This window comes from Aplidium turbinatum, chromosome 3, assembly GCF_918807975.1.
Source record: "Aplidium turbinatum chromosome 3, kaAplTurb1.1, whole genome shotgun sequence".
Classification (NCBI taxonomy): Eukaryota; Metazoa; Chordata; class Ascidiacea; order Aplousobranchia; family Polyclinidae; genus Aplidium; species Aplidium turbinatum.
Window position 1 is genome coordinate 7031096 of NC_137474.1, and position 25711 is coordinate 7056806.

The 25711-nt window shown below is 37.3% G+C and overlaps 2 protein-coding genes across 2 annotated transcripts; both read left to right on the forward strand.

The window, feature by feature from the left end:
* The first annotated feature begins 200 nt into the window (after positions 1–200).
* LOC145766474 (interferon-related developmental regulator 2-like) lies at positions 201–7528 on the forward strand. The gene is made up of 11 exons (XM_082578194.1): positions 201–339; positions 1043–1141; positions 1964–2054; positions 2568–2680; positions 3094–3251; positions 3331–3560; positions 4096–4207; positions 4464–4608; positions 5062–5186; positions 5688–5777; positions 6070–7528. Exons 1-11 carry the CDS (start codon positions 270–272, stop codon positions 6148–6150), a joined length of 1314 nt encoding a protein of 437 aa, XP_082434320.1. The 5' UTR covers positions 201–269; the 3' UTR covers positions 6151–7528.
* Positions 7529–12935: 5407 nt separating this feature from the next.
* On the forward strand, positions 12936–24850 carry LOC145767481 (sodium/myo-inositol cotransporter 2-like). The gene is made up of 12 exons (XM_082579314.1): positions 12936–13115; positions 13390–13561; positions 13998–14117; positions 15047–15270; positions 15751–15859; positions 16630–16764; positions 18151–18301; positions 20714–20882; positions 21530–21648; positions 23216–23312; positions 23905–24103; positions 24389–24850. Exons 1-12 carry the CDS (start codon positions 12936–12938, stop codon positions 24532–24534), a joined length of 1821 nt encoding a protein of 606 aa, XP_082435440.1. The 3' UTR covers positions 24535–24850.
* The last annotated feature ends 861 nt before the right edge of the window (positions 24851–25711 follow it).

A 25711-nucleotide genomic window follows, 5' to 3' on the forward strand; every position in this document is an offset into this window, starting at 1 on the left:
GCGCAAAATTCAAGAATGAAACCGCCACTATCTCACAGACCCTCTTGACCTCTTCTGAATTAATGGAATTTCTTAGCAAGTATTAGTTTCGATATGGTCCTAAGAGTAATGGTACATGGTAATGAAATAACTTGCTAATTGCTTCTATTCCAATAGATTAGTTGACAATGATAAATGCTATTATTACTTTTTGCAGAATATTAGCTGTTTATGAGACAATGTTTTTAATATAAAAAATTTATAAGTCTTGTCACATCTTTTAAAAGAAAATGCCAAAAAATAAAGGTAAAAAAGCAAAAGGAAGAGGTTACAAGAATGGGCTTAGTGATATGAGCAAAGGTATATAATCTAAACATTACTAACATGAGTTTTGAAGTTTGCAGAATTCCATTTGAAAAGATAAATTCACTTAAAAAGTTTTTCAGGTTTGAAATGTGTTTCCAAATGAAAAACAATTAATATCTAACTTAGTGGTGAACACACCTAACTGATTGATTGATAGTGCATTTTAAAGAATTGCTAGATTTGCTTAATGTCTACCGGAGTTGTGGATGTGCTGAAGCAAGACAGAATGCTTGATTTATTTGATAATATTAATATAGCTTATCTGAAAAAGATTCTTTTTTTCCTGTTCAGTTTATAAACTTCTTCACTCAGAAAAAATCCAGCTGATTGCCAGTTGAAGTCTTTCACTGCTTTCTGTCTTCAAACTCAGCCATTCCTGTGTTACTGCAACTGTCTACTTGTGATTATATATATGTCTTGCAACAAATAAAAATTGAAAAAACAAGGTCCTTTATTCATTAAAATATCATATATTTTACACAGATTCCATTAACTGGACCTACTAAAAAAAGTATATACAGTAGTTGCTCATTTGGAAAGTTCGGCTCAGTTTATTTGTTTGAAAGGTGTGCATCAGCCACCATGTTTTGCTAACTTGTATCAGTGTACTTGACGATGCAGTACATGTGATGACTATTAGTTTTTATGCTTTGTGAAGGAGCTATTTTACTTAAAGGTTTTTCTCTTATTGTTTCAGCTGACTCTGCCCCACAGTCTCAAGAAGAAGATACTTTGAGTGAAGGTAGCAGTATTGCTACTGCTTGTGCAGATTTCTATCATGAGGAAACTCCGTGTGGTAAGTTACTGAGTTGGTAGGGAAGAGTTCACTTTTGGGTGTCAAAATGTACAAATATTCTAGTTGTTTTTGCAAGGTGTGCCTCAAATAACAACTTGTTAATGTGCTGAAAAACTGTAGTGACACTGACATTATTCTCATGCACAACAATCCAGGGTCAAAATTTTTATGTATTTTCTTGCCACTTGTTGATTATTTTAGTTTATCAGTTTTGAAGTGCAACAAAGTGTAGGTTAGGAAATTTAACAGAAGAAGATAAGATTAATTCAAAACTATGTCATTTCAAGACTGTTGCATTAACCAATTTCTGGCTATAGTTTTCCGGAATGGCCCGATTCGGTGAGTCCGATTCGGTGAGTCCGATTCGGTGAGAGCCTTTTTCGGTGAGAGCCCTATTCGGTGAGTTTTTTTTTTTAAATTATTGCGCGCCGTAGCCTAGGGTTGGGGGTTTTTGGGGTTGGGGTGGGTTTTTGGGGTTAGGGGGTTGGGGTTTTGGGGTTAGAGGGTTGGGGGTTTTTGGGGTTGGGGTTTTTTGGGGTTTGGGGGGGGTTTTGGGGTTTTAATTAGGCTACGGTACCCGATAATTTTCAAACAAAAATTCAAAAAAAAAACACAAAAACCCCTAACCCTATAACGGCAATGATAATTAGGCTACGGCGCGCAATAATTAAAAAAAAAAAACTCACCGAATAGGGCTCTCACCGAAAAAGGCTCTCACCGAATCGGACTCACCGAATCGGACTCACCGAATAGTAGCAAACCCATACTTTTCATACCTGCAATACCTCTTGAGTGATCACAGTCTTTGTTTTGTTGCTTTAGACAGCCCTGTTGAAACTACTCCACTAGAAGTTGTTGAAGAAAAATTAAAAGAGGCCATTGAAGGCTTAACTGAAAAGAATGTCAAATACAGGTAGGTTTGTTGTAATGCATTATGCCTATGCAAAGGCACAAAGCTTCACGTTTATATTGATTGCACTGGCTTTATTTTAGCAGTGAAAAATTTCAATCAAACCATGAAAAAATATTTGAACACATATTCATGGAAATTCTACCATTGTTTTGTGTAGGTGAGCTTCATGTACCCCATGTGTATGTTTAACTCAAGCCATATCACATTTCAGAAAGTTTTGTGCTCGCATGTTCCTCACCAGAAATAAAACTTCATGATATTAAACTTCATGATATTAAGTAAGATATTAAGATATCATTATTTTAAGTTTGATTTGTCTTCGACCGTGAGGAATTCACTCGGTGAAGTAACGGATCTAGTTTTTTATTTTTATTTACAGTATAAAGAGCAGATAGTTTAGTTAATGTAAACCTATGATTTTGATGTCAATCGAAATCTGTCAAAGTAGTGACCTTTGTATTGGTTGCAAGCACCTCTTCAATACCTTTACATTGTTGCCTAATTGTCTTTTAGAATGGATTGCCTAAATGCAATTCGAAAATATTTCTTGTCACATTGGATGATAGAATTCTTAGAAAACTACAAAGAAACTCTATTGGATGGACTGGAAAAATGTTTACGAAAAGGTATGTGTGTCATTTGTACGTAAACGTAATAAAACTCTTTTAAATACTGAAATAAATCTCTGACTGACCAATCAAAATACTAATTAAAGTGGCGAAGCTATATTCTTCAATTTTAGTGCCTTTACGGCATTTTCCCCTGCAAAGCGAGTAGTGAAAATCCTGGGACGGGTCCAAAGGGCGCCGGTTCGACACCGCTCATGAGCACCCGACTGTGTTTTTGGTAAGATACTCATGGATATTCCTGAAGGACGCGAAGGTTTTCTTCTTTGCCTTCCCGTTTACTTAATCCAAATCTTTTATACCCGGGCGTAAGTCTGGGTGTGACAAAAAGTGCCATTACCCTTTGATTGATATACCGAAATTAATCATCTTTTCAATGCCACGCCTTCGTTGACACCATAAACTCTTCCCAGGGAAAGGAGTGGAGCAGGCTATTGCTGCTGACGTTCTTGCGATAACGGCTGTTCAGTTGGGAGTGACCGGCGAAGAAGAAGCGATATTCAGCCATTTCAAACCTTATTTACTCACTGTTCTTCTGGACACCTCCTTCTCCGTTATCGCGAGGTCGAAGGTATAATGTTTCGTACTCTTACTATCGTGTCGTGTTACACTTAAATCTGTTCACACAAAAGACTATGTTTACGTTTCAGTTCGCCCAAGTTTTGGGAATTCTTGCATTTCTCGGTACAGATGATATGGAAGAAATTTTGTCGTGCATGAGCGCTTTTGAAACCACTTTTCGAGGTTCTTTTTTGAAAGGGGACAAAAGTGTTCCCGTTGTAAGTCCTGCAGCATCAGAGATGCATCAAAACGCTTTGTCTTCTTGGGCTCTACTTCTTTCTGTGTCGCCTTTTGTCAAAGTCCAAGAGTTTTCGGAGAGGTGAGTAAGATGAGCTGAATTCAACGACGGCAATATTTGAAACATATAAAAGTCCATAGTGCAAATTTCAATATTTTTTTTATTTATTACCCTTCATTTTGTTTCAAAGAAGATGGAGAATTCATCGTCACTGAATTCATGTTAAAGTCCATACTGAAATTTTCAATACTTTTTTTTGTTTATGTAGAATGATATTTCATTGCTTATTTTTCTATTTATAAACTTCTGAATTGTACCGATATGTAGTCTAAATGAGGCCTCTCTCCACAATTGCATAACAGTTTTTTTTATGACGCTACTATGGTAACGCTGATTCACCATCTTGCCACGCGTGTGGTGATGTAATTTCATACACTTTGTTGTTACAGTTTGTAGAAATACTCCTAACACAACCAACCAGTCATACGAAACGGCCTCACGTTTTAATTGCCATGCTGCTGTCGTCGTGCATTGAATAATCTAACAGTACATTTTGGTTCCATGAAACTTATGAATTATTTTACTTATCAATTGAATTCCTGTTTTGTTTCCCCAGCGTCCTACCTCGGCTACCTGAGCTCTTGACCAGCAGTAATGTCGACTTAAGAATCTCCACGGGGGAGACTATTGCTTTATTTTATGAAATAATGCGTTCTGAAGATGAAGGGGTGAGACTTACGTACAGAACATCGCCTTAATTTCATGTATTCTTCCTTTATGTAATTGCTTTTTCAACCAAACGATTTTACTCTATCATGGTAATGATTTGCTTTAAAATGCAAATGCTAATATATAATATTTAAAAACACTGTTGAAGCTAGGCGAACGATCACTTGGCATTTAAAAAGAGATTAAAGGCGTGTTCTTCTGGTTATTGTGACGTTATTTAAGGTTTTTTATTTAGTTAGCAAATGTTTCTTTCAGCACGTCATTAAGCGTCAACTGAACGAGAAACAACTCATCTCCGATTTGAAGGAGCTGGCCACAGATAGCAACAAGTACCGAGCGAAAAAAGACAGAAGACAGCAGAGGTCAAGCTTTCGAGACATCGTGAGAGCAGTTGAGGCACGTACCACATACGGGTTTAATGTATGGTGTTCCCCAACGCTGTAGAGTCGGGTGAAAAATATACGACTTTGACTCCTCGGTTTATAACTGTCCGACTCCGGTTTCAGTGTTACCAGATTTTTTACTGCCCTACTCTGGTTTTAGGGTTGCCAGATTTTCATTTTTTTTTTTATTCTTTTAAAATTTGTAGTTTTGCTGTAGTTGTGATCGAACTTGAAACGGTCGAACATCAAAACTGGTAAAGACAAACACTTCTATTTACTGGTAAAGTGTTAGAAGCGATATTTTGAAAAAAGATTACAAACAAAAACTTTACTGTTTAACGTTTTGTATTAAGTCGGAGTCGCTCTTTTTTTAACGACTCCGGATGCGCCAAAATCTTTCCCGACTCCACAGCCCTGGTGTTCAGGCCAAGTTTGTAATTTAGTTTTGATTGGATTTGCTGTGTAGGGAGTATCGCCTCCCAACGAACAAGTTCGTTTTGGTTCCGAAATTTTCTACATCAACACTTGGACAATCAAGCGTCACTACACCGCTTTGAAGGAACTACTAGGCACTGGAGTTAATTTACATTTAAAGGTATGTTTGCACTTTTTGCTTGTTAACGAGGCTTTTATTATGTTTGCAGCCTGACCCAGACAATAAAAATTCTTCATTTTTGCATTGATTCAACGTCTGCAGATGTTGAATCACTGTAAAAATAAAGGATTTTGCTTTCTGGGAAATCTCATTTACTGTATTTAAAACCGGCTGAGAAATGGCTCCATCTAAAACCATCGTGTCTGAATCCGCTTGGACGCACAAAAAGAAACATGATTGACAATGACTTTTACATCTTTACATCGTTTCAATGACTTTGTATGGAACTTTTGATCCACAGTCATGGTGGATCAAACACTTTACATATACAAAGTATTCAATTTGGTTGTTTTGTTTTTTTACACCAAGTCAAGTAATTTTTTGTACTTGACTTGTTCCAGTTTCTTTTGTAAGCAGTTGGAGCAACGTTTGTCTAACCAGTCACCGTTTCAACATGTAAGCTATCGGTTGACTTGACGTTTTACATGAACTTTTGCGCAGGAAAACTTGTTTTTACGGAGTATATTTGAGCTTGGGCCTCCACAATTGGGTGGTGATGAAAAAAACTCAAAACCAACACATTTTGAAAGGGTAAGAACATTTTTGTACAATTCCCGCGATAAGTTTTTTCGCAACAAGTATCAGCGTAATACCAATTGGCTTGCATGTGTCAATGCCTCCATGAATAAAAAAAAAGTACAATGTTAATAAAATGAAAATAACATTATCAATCAAGTTTATTTCGGCATAGCTTCACATTCATTTTCAATGTACACATCAGGAGATATAACAAATATTTTTTTTATATGGAAACTACACCATGGAGGCACCGAAAAAAACATGCGGTTATCTAAAAATATTATTAAAATAAAATATTTTTCAGCATCTTTTCAATCAAGCGATGTTCAAGACAAGAAGTAGAGCTAGAGGAAAACTTCGTGACAAGAGGACAGTCATGCACTGACCAATAAATGAACCCAGCCAGCAAATCAGTCCTGTTTTTACATTTATTCATGAATCAAAGTAAAAACAGGACTGATTTTCTGGCTGAGGCAACTGTAGTCGACAGAGTGATACGTTTTTGCAAGGGATTTACAAGCCCGCCAACTTCTTTTTTTTTGCATTTTAGGCTAATTTATTTGTCGGGTATACGTCGTCGTGTCGCTACGCAGTTTCGTTGGCAAAACACGTTTATTAATGTTAGATTTTCTCTGAAATATCGCCTTAGAGCAACATTTTTTCAATTACATAGAAATCATGCTCAATTTTTGCAAAGAAAATTGTTTCATTCATACAACCGAAGTACTTATGTCGACATTGCTTAAATAGAGCTTTGACCGAGCTACTGCACTTCGTGCTTTTCGAAAACTTTGCGTGAAATTTTATAGTAGTTAGGCACGGTGGCGCGTTTTTCAGATTTACGTAATTTTAATGTAATGAACAATTTAATCAACTTGAATAGGTTGTTTCATTTGCTTAAAAACGGAACATTTGTGAATCATATCTGGACTTTGTTGTGGTACGTGCAGGCTGCAGAAGGTGGCAGTTACTTAGTATAGTATGGTTTTCATGTTTGTAAGGATACCGAGTTTCAAAATTTACAATTTTTTTATGATTTTATTTTCAGTTACAACTATAGTTTTGCACTGTCGTCTGTAGCAGCTGTAAGGGGAGGGGCATTTCTTCTTCCTGAGCTAATTCTCTAGCGGTAAGTGGTAAACTTTTCGAAAACTCCAAAGAGCTCCCAAATTCTATACCACTTCTTTTTACAATAAACTCCTATCAATGCTACTTCTTTGTGTGTTTTGTTGCTACCTTACAATAAACAAGATTTTCATAAATTTTTGTTAGGCACTGCTCTTTTAGAGGTAGGTTTGACAATGGTCTTTATGCTGTGACATTGCAAACTGATATAAAAATTAAACTGTGCACTTTTGTTCCAATGTGTATGAAAACAAAAAAACACCTACCCGGTCAAGGTCAACGTTTGGTGACAACTGAAAATTAAGCCTTCCTGCTGTACAGCTTTAGTTGTCTGCTTTCATTTTTAATTCTATTGTTTTAGCTGTTATGTGCAGTAGATTTGGTTGCGAGGAAGAAATTTTAATTTTAGGCGTAAAATTGTCGATTTTTTTTTTGTTTGCGATTTTAATTGTGTTCAAACCACGATCTATCTGCATTTGCCATTGACTCAACATAGACAGATCCTGTTGCAAAATCCTGGTATGACCCATAGGAATTTTTCCAAGCTACCCTTATTAGTATGCATACTCGCAGTAAGTTCTTTGCGGCTTAACTACATTCTTGGAGAATGTCAAATAATAAAATGGTTGGTTTCGGGAGAGTTGGTTGGTTTTGAATCTTTATTCTCGGACTGACAAAGCGTCGATAAGTAATTCCTGTAGTTTCTTATAGGCCTACTTGTAGAGGCTTTTGACTCATGGCCGGTTGCCGAGATTGGCAGAGTGAAGTTTCCGATAGTTAAAATGTTACCGGAGAATTAGTCCATCTACTAGGTGCCGCTGAATGATGAGCAACCCTGAAATGCGTTACTTAATTGCACACCCCGAGAGTCGAACCATCGCCGCTTGATCTTGAGTCGGGCGCGTAACCACTGAGCTACCAGGTTTTCGTGATAGTTGTTGAAACAGCATTACCTAGCAAAAACAATAGGCTTAAGTTGAAATTAATTAATTGTTAGAATCTTTATCCTGGGACTAGCCTACTCAGAATACCAGTTTCGAAGTTTTGCATACTTTAGACTAGATGAGCCCTTTGAACGCAGGTCCGGCCAGTGCTGCATTCGCTAAAAAAGCACAGGGTATACTTGCAACATACTAATCTTTATTCTACAAAAACGTGAATTATCAAAATTAGACAAAGGAATTAAGTTTGTGTTAGGCCATACCCGTGTACCATTGGTCCTTAAAGGGTTAAGTGGTTAGTTAATAGTTGTCAAGAATCAGTAAGGATAGCACAGGCATTCTCTCTGGAAAACTAGAGGGTATAGGCTACTATAGTTGCTCGATAAAGCAGAGAGTACTGTATACTGCGTATACCCTCGAATGCAGCACTGGGTCCGGCTACCGAGTTTGACGGAGTGAGGTAGGATGTTGTTTAATTGTCAGTTGGAAAATTAAAGCCCAAGTGACGTAACAATACGAGACGCAAATCTTCGCTTCTCTTTCCACATACAGAAGGGTTAAGTTAATCCGACATTTTTTACACCTCAAGCTATACTACAACCTTGCTTTCAACAAAACCGCTTAACTTACTTTGAAACCAACTTCGCCACTCCTATAACACCCATTAAAAGTAACCCACAGCACTTGTAAAATCAGCCTCTTCAAGTGTCGTTGATGAGTCAAAAGCGGATGTAGTTTCTCATCTCCTTAACCTAAAAGCCACAAATGAAGAATTGTCCTTAAACTTGAATGAAGAAATGTCCTTAAACTTGAATGAAGAACTGTCCGTAGCTCAAATCCAGGTAAAAAGTTCCACTCAGGCGCAAATCTACAAGTTTTTTTCGGGGGAGGGGGGCAGAAAAATTGAAAATCAATTAAAAAGAAAGAAAAAGATAAAACAGATATGAACAATGATACTAGGCCTACGACATTGATGAGACATTGAATTATGCAAAGTCATTCAAGGGGTCAGATTGTTTCAGCCGACGTCATTTGGTTTAAGGTTGGTTTTAGCTGAGTCAGACGCCACTTTAACAAGTCGAAATTCTGCCACTGCGAATGACTACAATGCAACCACCAACCAATCAGAACATGTTATAAGAGGCTACCGTCCAATTGTGACCCTTCTAGCACTCATCCAGAGAGTTAATGCTTGTTTTGGACTTTATTTGGTAATTACAGAAGAAAAAGAGCAATAGCAGTGGTGGGAATCGAACCCGCGTCAATGAAATGACTACTTTCTAGCCCTAACCCCAAAGCCAACCAGCTGACAAAAAATCCATCACCTAATTTGCTTTCTATTATCTTCTTTTCGCCATTTTTTACGTCACTTAAACCGTAGCTTATGATTGGTTGGCGGTTTCATTCTAGTCAAGTTTAGTGGCAGAATTTCGACTTGTTAAAGTGGCTACCAGCTGAGTCAGCTCCAACACATGTTGCTATTAAAATGTATTTAAAGTTGTATGAAAGAAAATAACGGAGTCTGATCGATGGATAGTTTCAACCATAATAATAACAAAAAATTATTCCCATTTTTAACGAAGTCACGCGCCAACCAACTGAGCTATCGGAGCTAAATGCATTTTCTGATGACAATGCATTGATGTCAAAAAAAACTTCGTATGTTCAAGCTTACAATACTTTTGATTTCTTTGATATGGGAAATCCCCAAATCGGTTTTACTAAAATAACTTAATTAGATACGCGGCCGGAGTGATCAGAAGTTGCTTTCAAACCATCACGTTACGTGTAAAAGTGGCAACGTCTTTCAAAAATATATGGCAGTTGAAATGCGATTTCACTGAAAAAAGGGATGAAGTTGAAACGACGTAAAATAACCGAACTGTCATTTGTGACAAGTTATTGCTTGCACACCCGCGCTTTCTTTGTCAAACGTTCCTACTCCATATCCACCGGAAATAATTGTTTTGGCAATTGATTCGAGTGTTTACTATTTTTGGATTTGCGACCACTTCTCATAATTATTGTCCACATGTTTTGCCGATAGGTCTCTGCATTGAAAAACTTCATTTAGTGCTTTGCAAGCTGAGTTTCAAAACGCTGCGTTTATCTAAGATGCAAGATTGCAGTTACTTCCGCAAAACGGTGAATTTGAAGATGAATCGTATTTTCGTTCCCAAGAGAACTTAAAATCGCAAACAACAGTGTTGCTTTAGTAAATCAGTTTTACTACATATAATGCTGTGAAAGACTATGACGGCCATCAAATCAGTTTCTTTATAATTCTTCAGATGAAGAGCTCATGTGATATACATTTCAGCTCATACAGAAGATATCGTAAATGATACGGTCTATGGTCGGACGTCGTGAACAAAGAAGATTCAAGATCAAACGGCGCTGGTTCGATTCTCGGGGTGTGCGCTTGAATGACGCATTCTAACGACCGCTCACTATTCAGAAGCACCTAATGGATGAAACAATTTCTCGCAACAACATTTTAACTATCGGAAACTTCACTCTGTCAATCTTGGTCAGGCCTACCGACCCTGCGCTAAAAGCCTCTACAAGTAGGTTATGAGAAACTAGTAAGAATAACCTGTCTAGGCTTTGTCAGTTCGAAGATAACAATTCAAAACCAACCAAACCATGCAGCCTATGAGCGATGATAAGAACGTCAAGAACCGACTGCAGTTGCAGTCGGTACAGAACTGTGAAAGAAATGCTTGAAAACTGTAATTTTTCCACTTGATAGATGAAAGAAATTAATGTATTAAAAGAAAGATTCAAAGTTTAATTCTGACTTCAGCGTGCTTGCAGCTTATCTCCGGTTTCGGATACAAAACAAATAGTTTTAGATCAAGCTCTGATTTGCTTGGCAGATTTGTGAGATGTAATAGCAGGCAAATAATTATTGTGTGTAGTAAATATCTGTTTCTTGGATTGAGTTTGGTTCTCAAACCTCGTTTGATGTTACTGTATGAAACTAATGCTGGCCTATTCTTTTGCAACTAAGATTGATTTCGATCAAATTAAGGAAAACAAAATTTGTTTTAAAAAAGTAAGCCTGGACTTTCAATAGTGTATCAAAGAGAACTATATGGTAATGGATTTGCTTGCTTTGGAAAGGCTACCGAACAAAATGGATGTTACAACTTATCCAATGACAACCGACGAAGGACATTATGAAGATGACAGAACTATCCTGGGAGCAGTGGATATTGTGATTGTTGTTGCCTATCTTCTTGTTACGCTTGCTATTGGTATTTGGGTGAGAATAATAATAATAATAATGCTTGTTTTTATATAGCGCTGCGTTGCTCCTCAGCGCTTTACAAAGCAGACAGCGTCAAACTCAGCCCTATAGAGGCGCAACTGAGTAGCCTACATTATTACCCGAATCCATTGCGCATTGCCAAGCAGGAATTAAGATTCAGTACCATTTTTAAAAAGTCTTTGGTATGACCCGAAAAGGTATCGACCCATGCATACCGATTGAGAGGCTGATGCACTAACCACTAAGCCACCGAGCCGGTTGAAACATTTAACTAGAAGCAGCACATCTGAATAACATCCAACATCCATATTAGGCTATATTGCAAAAAGTGTGAGTGCAGGAAGCAATTTCGCATATTCGTTGTCAATTGGATTGATATTTAGCATGTTACACACTGATAGCTAAGGCGTTTCGAAGTCTCTCAACACATTCAAACATTGTTTGGGTTTCCACTATCTTTTTTATACCGTTAGGCATGACATTCAACTGCATTTTCTTAAAGGGATAGTAAAGGAAAAACCTGACTTGGCGATTGTACACGTTCTTTGTGTTTAACTAGCTACCATAAAACGATTTCCAATAAAATTTTGCCTCATTGCGGTCTGATCAGCATTCCGATTGGTTTTGTCAGAGCTTTCAAAACGGGAATGGGAGTGGGCAGCACAGGGCCGTTTACAGGATTTCTCGGGCCCGGTACCAATTTATTTTCGGGCCCCTTTCATCGACAATGTTAGGAATATAAAGGTTGTGAACAAACTTTTATTGATGTCGTTTAAGCATGGTCATTTAACAAATCTTGTACAATCTTAAAATTTCTTGAACCGCAAAACTTACCATCTCTATCTAGCGTTTGCTTTTTTGAACATTTATTTGTCACACTCACATGGCGCTTTAGTATTACTTCCGGATTCCATTGATGTTTCACTGGTCATTCTAGGCTCATCAGAAGAGAATTTACAGCACAGCACTGTAGCCAGTCAGAAAGTTTTCTATTTGATTTGAAAAATGTGTTTGAGCCTAGGTCAAACACTTGCTGATTGCTGCAATCTGAAAAACGGTTTTGGTCTAATTTTTAGTGCAGAAATAGGGATAGCAATCTTCTTACCTGTGCCATTTCAGTTTTTGAGTTTGAACAAATATTAGCCTGTTTATTTTGAAATTCGTGTTTCGGGGGAAATCACTATAGGCTAGGCTACTAGACTAAATTCTTATTTTACTGTTTGGTGACTGAAGCGGCTATTTTACCACCAGAAAGCTGAAGTAGGCCCGGTACCCAGAAGGGGACCCGGTACTTTACCATCTGACGGCTGAAATGGCTGTTTTAACATCTGATGGCAATTCCTTTAGATCAGATTATATTAAGATCTTGATAATGTTTGAAGTCGAAGACACTTAATGGCAAGCCAAACTAAGGGGAGCAGCAGCTGGCTCAAAGATTATATGTCACTTCGCTGTTTTATGTCGTCTGTTGTATCGCATCTGTGATCGCAGTGTACTGTAAATCTCAATGGGCGCAAATAAAAGCATTATTATTATTATAAATATTTAAAAATCAAGGCTGGTTGGTTATGTTTTAAATGTTTATCCTCGGACTGACAAAGCCCCTGATAGGTAATTCCTGACAGTTTCGCATACTTTTAGACGCTTTGACGAGAGCTGACGACGCAGGGTCGCAGGGCAATCTCTTCATTCAAATACAAATTTTTATGTGACGATATTTCAATAAAGATCCCAAAACTGTACAATACAAAGACAACCTTTTGTAATTTACAGGCTTCACGAGCTGGTAACAAGGACAGTATTAAAGGTTATTTCCTTGCGGGTCGAAACATGTTATGGCTTCCCGTGGGTGCCTCCATGTTTGCTTCTAACATTGGAACAGGCCACTTTATAGGCTTGGCTGGAACCGGCGCAGCGTCAGGGATTGCAGTAGGATCTTTTGAGTGGATCGCACCATTCAACATTTTACAACTGGGTTGGTTGTTCTTGCCAATCTACTTAGCTTCACAGGTGGAATTGATATATTTGATTAAATATAGGCTACAAAGTGAAGATTGCATATTTTATTTAGTTTTTGTTTTAATGCCAAAATGATAGGCTAGTAATAGTTTCGTAGTTTGATTTTGCATTGTTTCTTGGCCTTTATGGACATGGTTTATTAGCAAGCCACTGAACCAGTTAAGTTAAACTTACTCAGGAAACTTGTTGGTAAATTATTATATAGGCTTCTCTAAAACTATCCCTGTTAGATTACATTTATTTGATGTTGCAACTATCATTAAAGGTATACACAATGCCGGAATACTTGAAGAAACGATTTGGAGGAGTTCGTCTGCGGGTTACACTCACGGTTATTTCACTCGCTCTTTATGTCTTAACAAAGATAGCCGTTGATTTATACGCAGGAGCACTGTTTATACAACAAGCTTTCCGTATTAACTTATATCTGGCTATTGGTGAGTCGAATAGCTGTGTGGTTTTCTATGTGTAATGGCAAAGACTTTAGAAGTTAAGATTGTGGACGAGAAAGCAAGACAAACAGTTTTGAAGTCCGTTTTGAAATAACACTTTTTGTTTCCTCAAAGTCACAGTAGGCTTAATGTTTTACTGTTGACGTTGGAAGAATCGGTCATACAATCACATCTTCACGCAAACATCACATTAACATATTTTTTTTTTTGAACAACTTTTATAATGTAAACTTTTTGTAGAATAGATCATAGATGTGGTGACGTATACAATCTTCAATGCTGCAATTTTGTCAACAAAAATAAGTTACAATAGCTAAATAATTCTTATTTGAAATACGTTCGGTATGTATACATAAACCACAAAACTTATAGCCTATTACTTGACAAAAATTGCATCCCATGTAGTATTTTTGTTTCGCAGTTACTCTTTTAGTGGTGACAGCCATTTATACAATTTTGGGTGGGCTAAAAGCAGTGATCTACACAGACACCATGCAAACAGTCATTATGCTAGTTGGAGGAGTAATTCTTATGACAATAGGTAAGATTATGAAAGCAATGCTATACTGAGTTTATATATTCATGTTTTTACGCAAGCTTTAAAACTGATGAGCAGCGCAGAGTTGTGTAAAATGATAGATAGTGAGTGTACGCTTAACGTTGATTGGTTGGTATCTTTATCCTCGGACTGACAAAGCCTTGATAGGTTATTCCTGGCAGTTTCGCATATTTGCAGGCCCGGATTTAGGGGGGGGCAGAGGGGGCATGTGCCCCGGGCCCCCCGACTTTTGAAAGGCCCCCTACGTGGAAAAAATGTAACTTTGCGTTATTTTTTTCCTTTCAGCCTTTAAAGACTCTGCAAATTGGTGTGTAGTGCTGGAGTAATGCTATTGTAGACGTGGAGGTGGCTTTTCTCCCCGGAGGGGCGAAAATTTTTTTACAGAGGGGCCCCCCGATCTAAAAGTGCCCCGGGCCCCCCATCAGCTAAATCCGGCCCTGCATATTTGTAAAGGCTTTGAACCACTGACGCGGGGCGAAATATCAAGATTGACAGAGTGAAGTTTCCAATAGCTGTTGCCGAGGAATTATTCCATTCACCAGACCGGTGCCGTTGAATGAAGAGCAGACATGAAATGCGTTTCTCACGCTCACACCCTCAGCGCTAAATCTATGCCGCTGGATCTTGAGTCGGACGCTTAACCACTGAGCGGACATATAATATAACCTACTGTGGCTCGTTACAGTGCCTTCCCTCCTACTTGCAACTTACCTTTCTGGTCATGGTTTGGTCATTTGAATTTGGTTTATGAACTGCTATACCAAAAAACGCGTAGTTGTAGGCTACCGTAGTTTATGTACAAGTTCATTATAATTGTTAGAAATTAGACTTGTCTACATAAACGTTGGTCTAAATCTAGCTTGAAAATCCTCAAGTTCAGTTCTCATCCAATGCTCTACGTTGTTGTATAGGCTTCATGAAAGTGGGAGGATATGATAACTTGAAAGTTCTATACATGAGTGCCATGCCACAGACAACATTAGACACCCTGAAATCCGGTAACCACACAACATGTGGAGTTCCAAGGGAGGATTCTTTTCATTTGTTTCGAGATCCAATCTCTTCAGACCTCCCATGGCCAGGAATGCTCTTTGGGATATATTTTCTTGGTTCCTGGTATTGGTGCACCGACCAAGTAAACAGATTTATCATTCCAAAACATTCATTTTAAATATTTGGGCTTTTCCAACATGGTTTGAGTTAATTGCAGGCTAACACTTTCCATTAGGCTGTTATTTAATACTAGACAGGCTATTTGCTTCTTTTGTTTTTGTTTTATTTTTGGGATTTTGTGATCGTGCCAACTACGTGATGTATACCCGCACTACATGAACTAGCCTACTATATTCAGACACGTTTTAAACCTTTTAAGGTTTTGCCATCTTTTCTCCTTCATTGACACGTGCTGGGTTACCGACTATTGTAGCTCGTTGTATCTTTTTTGTCCAGGACGCGTCAATGACCAAAATTAAAATAATATGATATCTAGCGGGTAGCGGCTAATTAGGCTACACACATAAAATTTTCACTAGCAAAATGTTAATTCAATTGTAAAGATTGGAATGCAACATATTTTATTTGGTATGAATTCACCACCTATCTTGCTTTGCAACAGGTCATAGTACAGAGAACGCTTGCAGCAAAAAATCTCCAACACGCCAAAGGAGGGTGTGTGCTGGCGGGATTTCTAAAAATCTTGCCAATGTACATGATTGTCATGACAGGTCAGTAATTCAGTAGAGACACCAGCATGCTGTAGTGTCGTGGTTACATCTTTTGTCAGTAATCTTCCAACCAGGAGCGTTGATATAGGGAGTTTAGAGGATACCTTTGGACCCATGGGCTATCTGACATGATTTTAGGGTCCTGCAACCTTTCCAAGGAGGCCGGAAGATTTAAGAAACCTCCGCGTATTCTTTGGATACAATTTTTCTCAGAAGTGTTTTGATTCGGGGCCCGAAGGATCTCATTGCTACTGGGTCCAAATTATCATATCTAGGCTACTGCTCTGGTTCAAACACACGTTGCCCTTATGAGGGCGAATGTTACAATTGGCTGCTCAGAAAAAACAACACTTTGAAGTATTTTGTTTAACATAAAATTCTTTGTCTTTGTTTAATTTGAAATAAAATCATTTTCATTTCGTTTTCAAATCTAAAACAAAACTCACTTTAATTCTCAAACACATAAAGCACATCCAATGTTTGTTGCCTCATAGTTGATAGGCTATCATGTTTTTGGAAGATTTTCCAGACCTATTTGTTTACATGTCTTTAAAAAATTTATGGAAAACAAATTTTGTTTCAAATCAAAACTATTTGTTTTAGCATACGTTCAGGTAGCCTATAGGCTTACAATTATTTTTCTTACTGACAACTCTGTTTTGCATAGAACAACTTTATAAGGCCATGAGGTAAAATTTTATTTCGACCCAAAAATCATTTGGAATAGTTCTTGTTACAACATTGTTAGCAAGCTTCTGAAATTTTCATAGGAATGATCAGCAGAGTGCTCTTTCCTGACGAAGTGGCATGTGCTGATATTAATGAGTGCGAAAGAATATGCGGCAACCCACTCGGATGTTCCAATATTGCTTATCCAAAACTTGTACTGGAGCTCCTTCCAAACGGTATAAAAATCTAAAGAGACTATATAGTCTCAAAATTGTTTATATTAATTAGGCTTTTATATGTTTTTTACGCTTTGGCTATGTCCGGTGAGTGAACGGGAAGGCAAGGAAGCCAATCTTCATATCCACTTTTAAGCTTGTCATTGTGCAACATCATGTCACCTGATTGTTGTTACAATTCAATGTTTTTTACTTAGGTACTACTACAATATTTTGTATGTTGATTGCATGACGACCTTTATCACAGGCCATGACAACGTGTATAGTTTAAAATTCAACTGAAGGTCGATCTGTATTAATAGCTAAAATCACCAGTAGGCTATAAGTTGATAGTTTGAGTATTAGTTGATAAATATAGTCTTTTCTATATTTTGTGTGATTTTGAGTTATTTCTGTGCCATCGTTACCATTCAAATAACGGATTAGATTTTAGCTGCTGGAAATCCAAAAAGCGTCTGGCAACACTGATATTTGGGAAAGTATTATCATTCATTTAGCGTAATATTAGGAGTTTTAAAATGATTTGAGATTCAGTGATCAGTGATCACACTTTGGCAATTTAGATTCTCAAAACTATCATTTCAAAGGGATATAAAGTGAGTTTAGCTTAAACTTCAAAATCGAAAAACATCGGCCTTCTGTCAAGCCACCAGTTCGCAAGTTGTCAGGCCTGTGCCTGTGTATAGCATAGGTTACAGTTCGTTATGGTTTCTAGCACTAGTTGCAATTTCATATGATTAAATTGAAAGTAAAAGCAACAACAAACAGGATGGTTTATTGCTTCATGACGTTTCACGCACCATGACAATGCGCATCCTCAGAGCTCATAACATACAAAATAAAATTTCACACTATTTTCATTTTGTATGTTATTCGCTCTGAGGATGCGCATTGTTATGGTGCGCGAAACGTCAGTGAAGCAATAAACCATCTTGTTTGTTGTTGCTTTTACTTTCAATTTCCTCAGATGAACGTTGCAATTAGTGCTAGAAACGATAACTGTCCTGATGAACACCCAAACTTTTCAGTATTCAGTTCGTTATGGTTGATTGATGTAGCTTAAATGATGCCGTTTTTATTTGAATTTTTGTATGGTAGCGCTTGTGAATTTGAATTCTATGAACTTTGTGTCTGATGCAAATAATAAATAAAACTAAAATAAACTAAGAGTCTTGCCAAAGACTCAAGCCTCCTGCTCTGGATGAGTGTCGAACAGACGCGCTATGCTGGTTCTTACCACTTGACTACGCAGTCAAGTAGAAACTTATGTATACCGATCGCACATTCGTATTTTTTTTTTTTTTGTATTAGACAGTCAATGTTTTTTGTATTAGACAGTCAATGCACTGTAGCTATTTTTGTATCAACAACTTTTTTATTTGAAAGGGCTTCGTGGGTTAATGGTTGCCGCAATGCTATCAGCTTTAATGAGTTCCTTAACGTCCATCTTCAACAGCACTGGCACAATCTTTACTATTGATGTATGGAAAAGAATTCGTAAACAAGCAACGGAAAGGGAAATGTTAATTGTCGGAAAGTGAGTTTCATATAGTTGAATATTAAACGCAATAGCCTAGGAGGGCCATTTCTCTATATCTAGATCCATAACGAATCTGTTCATGGGTTGGTTTGTATTAGTTTGTATTGTAGCCATGAAATGCAAAAGCAGATGGCCTGGATACCGTGCACAAGTCTTGAGAACTGAAGGATGACTAACGAGTTTGGGATGAAGCGAAAGTCACTGTATGAAAAGTATATTTCTTTGCAATTATCGAGTGACACTTTAGCAAGTTAAAATTTTCTATTTATATATTCGTTTTAGCCACAAGACGTTAAGTAGGCTAGGCTACTATGTGAAAGCGTTTGGAATAGATACGGTAGCCTACAGTAACAATTCACTATTTGGAAAATGACAGCATATTGAAGAAACACAAATTAGCAATTCCGTTATAGGGGAGATACTGGACCTATTGTACAGAAGAACTTATTATACGGCACTGTATTTTTTTACTTCAAAATGAATGTTTTAGATTTTATGGTTTTGGATTAAGATTTTAGTCCAACTAATTTATGTGAAGTTTCGTGTTATAAAAGCTTCCGGTTTAAGAGAAACACAGGATTTTCCATTTTGAGATCAAAATGTAAGTTTCTTGAGAGTTCAGCAATAAGGCAATAATTTTTGTTATTAAAGCTCTTTGCAAAGTTTGTATTTATTTGCAGTTGTGTGGTAATTAATCTAAGTTGTCACAAAATTTTAGAGTGGTTGCTTGTGTAAATACTTTTTGTATTAACTAAAAATTAAAAATGAATCCTTGAAGGACTTATTATACAGTAGCCTAACGTCCAGGACCTATCATACAATGAGTTAAGGTACTTGAAGATATAACTTTTGTAAGCCTATGTTGTAAAAGTAAACGTTACTTTTCTAACAACATCATATTACACTTAGCCTAAGCTCCGAAAGTCATAGGGAATTTGGCCGTGGCGGAAAAGAGTCACCCCCCTTATGAAGACGCTTATCCCCCAAGAGCTATTGATGTAGTGCCAATTAATCTTAATTTATTAATTATAGTGTCTATTAACATTAAGCATTATTATTTCACATTTTTATTTGCTTGTTTTTGTAATGAGAGTGAAAAAATATGTTTTGTTTTTCAATGTTTGCTTGTGTGTAATACGGTAGGTCCTTTAGGGGCATGACCTATTATACACTCTTCATAAAAGTTTGTATAGCCTAAGCTTTAACTACACAAAAATAAATTCGACTCTCAAGATATTTATACAGTCAGTGGCGTACGCAGGGGGGGGGGTGCATTGGGCCATGCCCCCCCCCCCCCCCTTAAAAATGGTTTAGTAGTTAACGACGTAGATTAAGGCATTTAATATGTTTTGCATTGCTCTGTCAAAGCAATCACTGTAACAATGTTGTTTTATAGACTAAGCCAATACGAAATACATGGCCCAATCCACCTACCCCACCCCAGGTATTCCAATGTAGAATAGTGTTCTGTAAGCCTATTATAGTGATTAGTGAGAGAGAAATGGATAAAGTCTAAACTAAAACCATATTGGGATATCATGAAGACGTCTGGGATATCAATGGCCAGTGGCGCAGCCAAGGGGGGGGGGGGGGGGGGTTACAACCCCACTTTGGCACGCGTGTGACGTCACGATATTGAGAATGATGCTTTCAGTCTCTTTATGCTTGGGAATGATGCTTTCAGTCTAAAAAAAACTTGCCTAATTTTAAACAAAACTGCATTAAAAGAGCGAGTTTTGCCAATACCAAACATTCAAACATCTCAGCCAGGAATTAACAACAAGAAAACATAGAGACTTAGCTTTATTTTCGAAAAATGCCGAAGAAAACATGATCTTATCCTTTTGCTATGCCACCTGACAGCACCATTTTACAGGAATATTCATACCCATATTTTTGTTGAAAATGCTCTCAGAATGCACCAAATTCAAAGAAATTTTTCAAAATTTTCTGGGGGAGGCCCCCCGCCGCTGGGTGTCGTCTTAAGCGAAAACGCCATCGGGCTTCGCCCGCCGGTCGTCAAAGCCCCCCCTTTCAAAATTCCTGGCTACGCTACTCTCAATGCCCCCCCCCCCCTTGAGAAAATCTTGCGTACGCCACTGTATACAGTCAATAAACATTGAACTTGGCCGTATTCCCTAAACATTTTGTTTAGTTTTCATATGAGCTGAAGGAATGAAAGCAAAAAAGAAAAAGATGTATAATATAATAAGTGTAGGCCTATAATATAAAGATGTATAATAGGTCCTGCATCTCCACTACCCTAATGACAAATCTTAAACATTGTGATGATTGATCAATCGTATTGGGCAAATCGTGTTGTATAGGGCAAATCGTATTGTAGCTATGGGTATTTCGTTTGTAGTATTAGCAAAGTCATTTACCAGCATTGTGTTTTCTTTGATTCAGGTTGACCGTGTGCGTTCTCGTCATAATCAGCATCTTATGGATACCAGTTATTTTGTCTTCTGCCGGAGGGCAGCTTTTTGTATATTTGCAGAGCATACAATCTGCGTTGGGTCCTCCGATATTTGTTTTATATTTATTCGCGGTTTTGTGGCCAAGAATAAATGAGCAGGTGAATACAATTATATTTTAGTCAACTATGACCGTGAGATAGTTAGGTGCCTGCATTAACACAAAAATTTAATGAACAAAATAATTAAATGACACAAATTATCAAAGTCGATTAGGCTCATTTGTTTGGCAACAAATTATGATGGGAGTTAAAAAGAAGCAAATCACAAAACAGAACAAGGAAAGTCACAGGTGAGGTGATTAATCTGTTCAAGAAGAAACAAGAAGTGAGATCCTGTTTAAATTAATAAATCCCATGCGAAGTTTTAAGACCTAAAGCATGGACTTCTAAATAATAGCATCTGGACTGGAAACGCAGTGACCAACAAAAGTCCAAACAGTTGGTACAACAGTTGGCCAACAGTGGGCCAACAGGGTTAGTTACTTGGCTGTTGGCCCACTGTTGGCCAACTGTTGTACCAACTGTTTGGCCTTTTGTTGGTCACTGCGTTTCCAGTCCAGATGCTACTATTTAGAAGTCCATGCCTAAAGTTTTTAAGATCTTAAGATCAAAGGTTTTTTTTACAGAATTAGGTAGCTTATTTTTCCAAATTTAATCGGATTCATCTGTCAAGATAACTTGATTAACCTTGTTAACTTGTAACTGCGCCTTTAACATAGAAAATTAACAACCACAAAATTTTATAGGGAGCTTTTTGGGGCTTGGTAAGTGGCTTCATGGTTGGGGTCATTCGATTAATCTTAGACTTTACATTTGCTGCTCCCAATTGTGATAAAGACGAGACACGACCATGGATTGTGCACAAGTAAGTGTCGTTTATTCTTAAAAATGGCTTCTTGATTTATGTAAAATCAGAAACAAATTGTAACATAACCTACTGGTAAATTGTGATAGAGCAGCTTGCAGTAGGATTACCTACGATATAGATTATCATAAGTCGGAAGAAAACTTGCCAAAAGAAGCAGCAAGGGTATAATAGCCTACTAACACAACAAAAAAATCCGTCCTATATACATTAATTCTAAATTTGCAGACTTAATAATCAAAACGGTAAATTTTTCTATTGGAGCATGAACTAGATGGAGGAACGTTCCAGGGGGAGAGTGGGGTTAGTTGGAAGGCGGGGTTAGTTGAAAAATGGTCATTTTTTTAACTCTTGATAACTTTTTTAAATATTTGTTGCCAACATGTGAAGTAGTTTATAAAAACACATAATCCATGTTAGTTTCGATTTGTTGAGTCAAGGTATACCTGTTTGGCTGACAATTTTGTATTTTCTTACTTTCGAAGTAAAATTTTTGGCGTATTGAAAAACATCTTATGCGTCGATATCGTTAAAGATAGGCAGAAGTTTTTTAGTGTGTGTCAGCTGTAGGTGTTCTACAACACTAAGAAATAAACAAATTTTAGTCCAACGCACCATGCTTCAATATTTTAAGAAAATAGTTTGTCATATGTTAATGGGGCTAGTTGGAAAATAGTGGGTGGGGTTAGTTGGAAAACGTTTTGATAACGGTATGACTATGTAGTATGATACGAGTATATCGTCGTGGTATGATAATAAGTAGTATAAGCTCCAATGTACTTGTTTTAAGCAGATATACATTGTAAAATTTTAATTTGAATAACTTGGAAAGTGCTATATATGCGGCATCACAAGTTTTAACAATGCGTTTATTAAAAAATGTTTTTACGATGATTTGATGTAGAATTCATTGCATTTTGATTTTAAAGCAAGTTAACATATTTGCTTACAACCCCATGTTAATGTTTGTTGGTTGAAAAAATAGTATCCAGTTCATTGGTGGGCATCAAACTGACGTTTTTCAACTAACCCCAGGCATGGGGTTAGTTGAAAAATCCATTGTATGTTTGTTTATTTTAAATTTTTATTAAAAGCTTAATTGACTCAATACTTATTTTTGGTTGTATGATAGAGGACACCATAGGTGATAATTTAAGCCGCTTCAAGTTGTCAGGTTATGCACGAATTGTTTTAAATTTCACTTTAAAAAAAAATCTTTCCGACTAGCCCCACTCTCCCTACCTCCATCGAAAGAATGACGTGATGACATGTGGACTGCATTTAAACGATTGCCTGTTAGCAATTACTAAACTTACCCTAAAGATTTCAGCCATTGCGAAGTTGACACTGCACTTCTGTTCAATTAAAAATTACTAGACGAGTCAACCGTTCAATAGCAAAAATAATTAATCTTAGGTTCCCCGCGCTGCCACACAGCGTTCCTGTAAAAGTTTCCAGAACCAAAATTTGAAAAGTGCATAAACGTTGCGAGCTATAGGCTATAGCCTTAGCTAAAACGACTGTTTTAGTTTGTAAACTTTTCAAATTTGTGAACTTTCTTTTCCAGAGTAAACTACCTTCATGTAGGGCCGATTGTTTTCCTAATCTCAAGTTTTATGACCGTTCTTGTTAGTTTCTCTACGAAGCCATTGCTGAAGCAAAATGTAAGTCCAAAGCTAGTTTGCTAGTGGTTTCCCGGTGAAAAGCATATTACGCTAATCGTAATCTCGGCAGATTTAGCCCTCCGTCAATTCTGTCTGTTTCAATGCAGGGCTACTCAACTTTTAGTTAGGCTACTTGAGTTCAATGTGTTTTTAAATAGGTCTGTATAGGCCTATATGTCACAATATTAGCAGCCTATAGTTACAGTAGGCTACAGTATATTATTCTAGAAACAATTAGGCCCTATTATTCTTATTGCAAGTGCAGTGATATATTACTGCAATTTGGTATTTCTTTAAAAACATATTCCAGGCCAATCGAAAATTTAGCTACTGATAACTTGAAATATCTTTTATCAATTATTTAGGACCTGCAACAGTGAACTGTGGAAGCCTGCACCACTCATTCATTATTCTGGCAGTGTATTACTCTAAATGGGCTACAGCACTTTAACCAACGTTTCAAAATTTATCGTTGTTGCAACTTAGACTGTCGGTATTTTGTCACTTATGCTGCAACTAAGTTCCTTTCTCTAAGTGACCAAATATGACGGCCTACTATAAGGATAATTTTATATTTTTGTGTTGTGTTCAGCTAACGAACACAACCTGGTTTACGAAAGCCAGCCCTGATGGTGTTGCATGTGATCTTCGAATATCTGAACAAAAACAGGATGATATCGAAGTAGGCCTAAAAGATTCCAAACATTCCAAACAAAGCATGGCAGTAGAGGGCAGTCAGGCGGCAAAGACAACGGAAGATGAAGATGAAAGTGTATTTATCAATGGCGATGGTAGGGTATTTCATATCCCGTATGCTACAGATTCTAAAATAAACTGATGTGCCTGATCTGATAGAGACGTTGGCGATCATGGTCTTCCAAACTTCTCAGTCATTTGCCATTCGTATAAAATCGTAAAAATAAACTATAAACGATTAAAATCAGAACAGATCTACCGCCACGACAAGGTGGAAGTTATGTAGTTTTCACTCACTTTTTTTCGTACTCACGTCGGTGTAAGTGTAGCCTAATTGAAAATTTTTAGCCACATCTAAAATAATTTGTTTTATTTTTCAGACATTGCAAACAACCCTTCCAAGCCTGCACCACCAGATCGTTATACATGGGACAACTCTGCTATGGTGACCTGCAATAATTTGTTGAATATTTTTGCCATCCTTCTTGCTTTGGTGACAACTTTTTTGATGGGATATTATGCATGAACAATAGCCTAGCCGACTTATTTTGTCGGTCGACAATAATCTATTTCGTGGGCTATTGTAAAGATTTGACATTTATATTGCTGCAGAAGCAAAATGAGACTACCGTAATTGAAATATGCTAAACATTGCCAAGCCTACAAGCTCAGCTGATAAACGATTGGCTATAATCCGATCAGCTTTTTTCCTAGTCTTCCTAGTAATATTTTTTTTTCTATTTTAAAAGGAGTTGTTGCTCAAATAGAACGTATAACATGCCTCAAATGGTTAATTTCAAAACTGTGCATATTCGACCAGTATTAATTCACTATGGCATCAGTGTGGTTGTTTGTTTGAAATACACTAGGCTAGTATATTATAACTCTACACGTAAAAGCTAAAGCCTACTTATTATTGCTTAAACAGATTGCCTGACCCCACAAATGTTCGACTCCAGCCACCCGCACTTGCTGTTGTTTCTCTGGGCAAGAAACTTTACGATAATTGCCTCTACCCAGTGATCGATTTCGAGTAATGGGTAGTACAAAATTTAAGTCATAAATAGAGTAGACAACCGGAAACAGACATTGCCGTCGGCTGCAGCGTGGGTCAGGTGTACGTCGGAAGGCGTACACCGATGCATAGCGCTCAAGTCCGCTTTCCCGCAATGCAGGATAAATATAAACAAACAAACAAACAAATACCACAAAATGACTAAGTTATGGCTAAAAACGTGATTTTTCGAGGAAAATGACAGCCATTTTAAATTTTTGCCCTGCACACTTTTTTCTTGGAACTCAGACCAAAAATTTTGTCATTTTATGTTTAGATAGGCTAAATGAAACACAAAAAACTGTCCCTAAAGCAAAACAAAAAATTGCCCATTTAGGCTATAGCCCACTGCTAATATTAAGTGAATTATTGTCATTATACTGTTTTGGCGCCCATCTTGAAAATGACAACTTTCCGGTGCTCTGATTCTCTTAGATTTTTAATATATTATTCTTGATGATAATTCCTACAAAAAACCGTTGGAAAACCTTTTGTAGGAATTTTTTTGGGGTCAAACCATATATTGACCTGACTATCTATGGCATTTAGGTAGAGGTTGGGGCCTCAAAAGGGAAATAACCTAGGGCTTTTTATTCAGTGCTCTGGAGACGAGTTTTTTCTTTTGCACACAATAATCAAAAATTTTTTT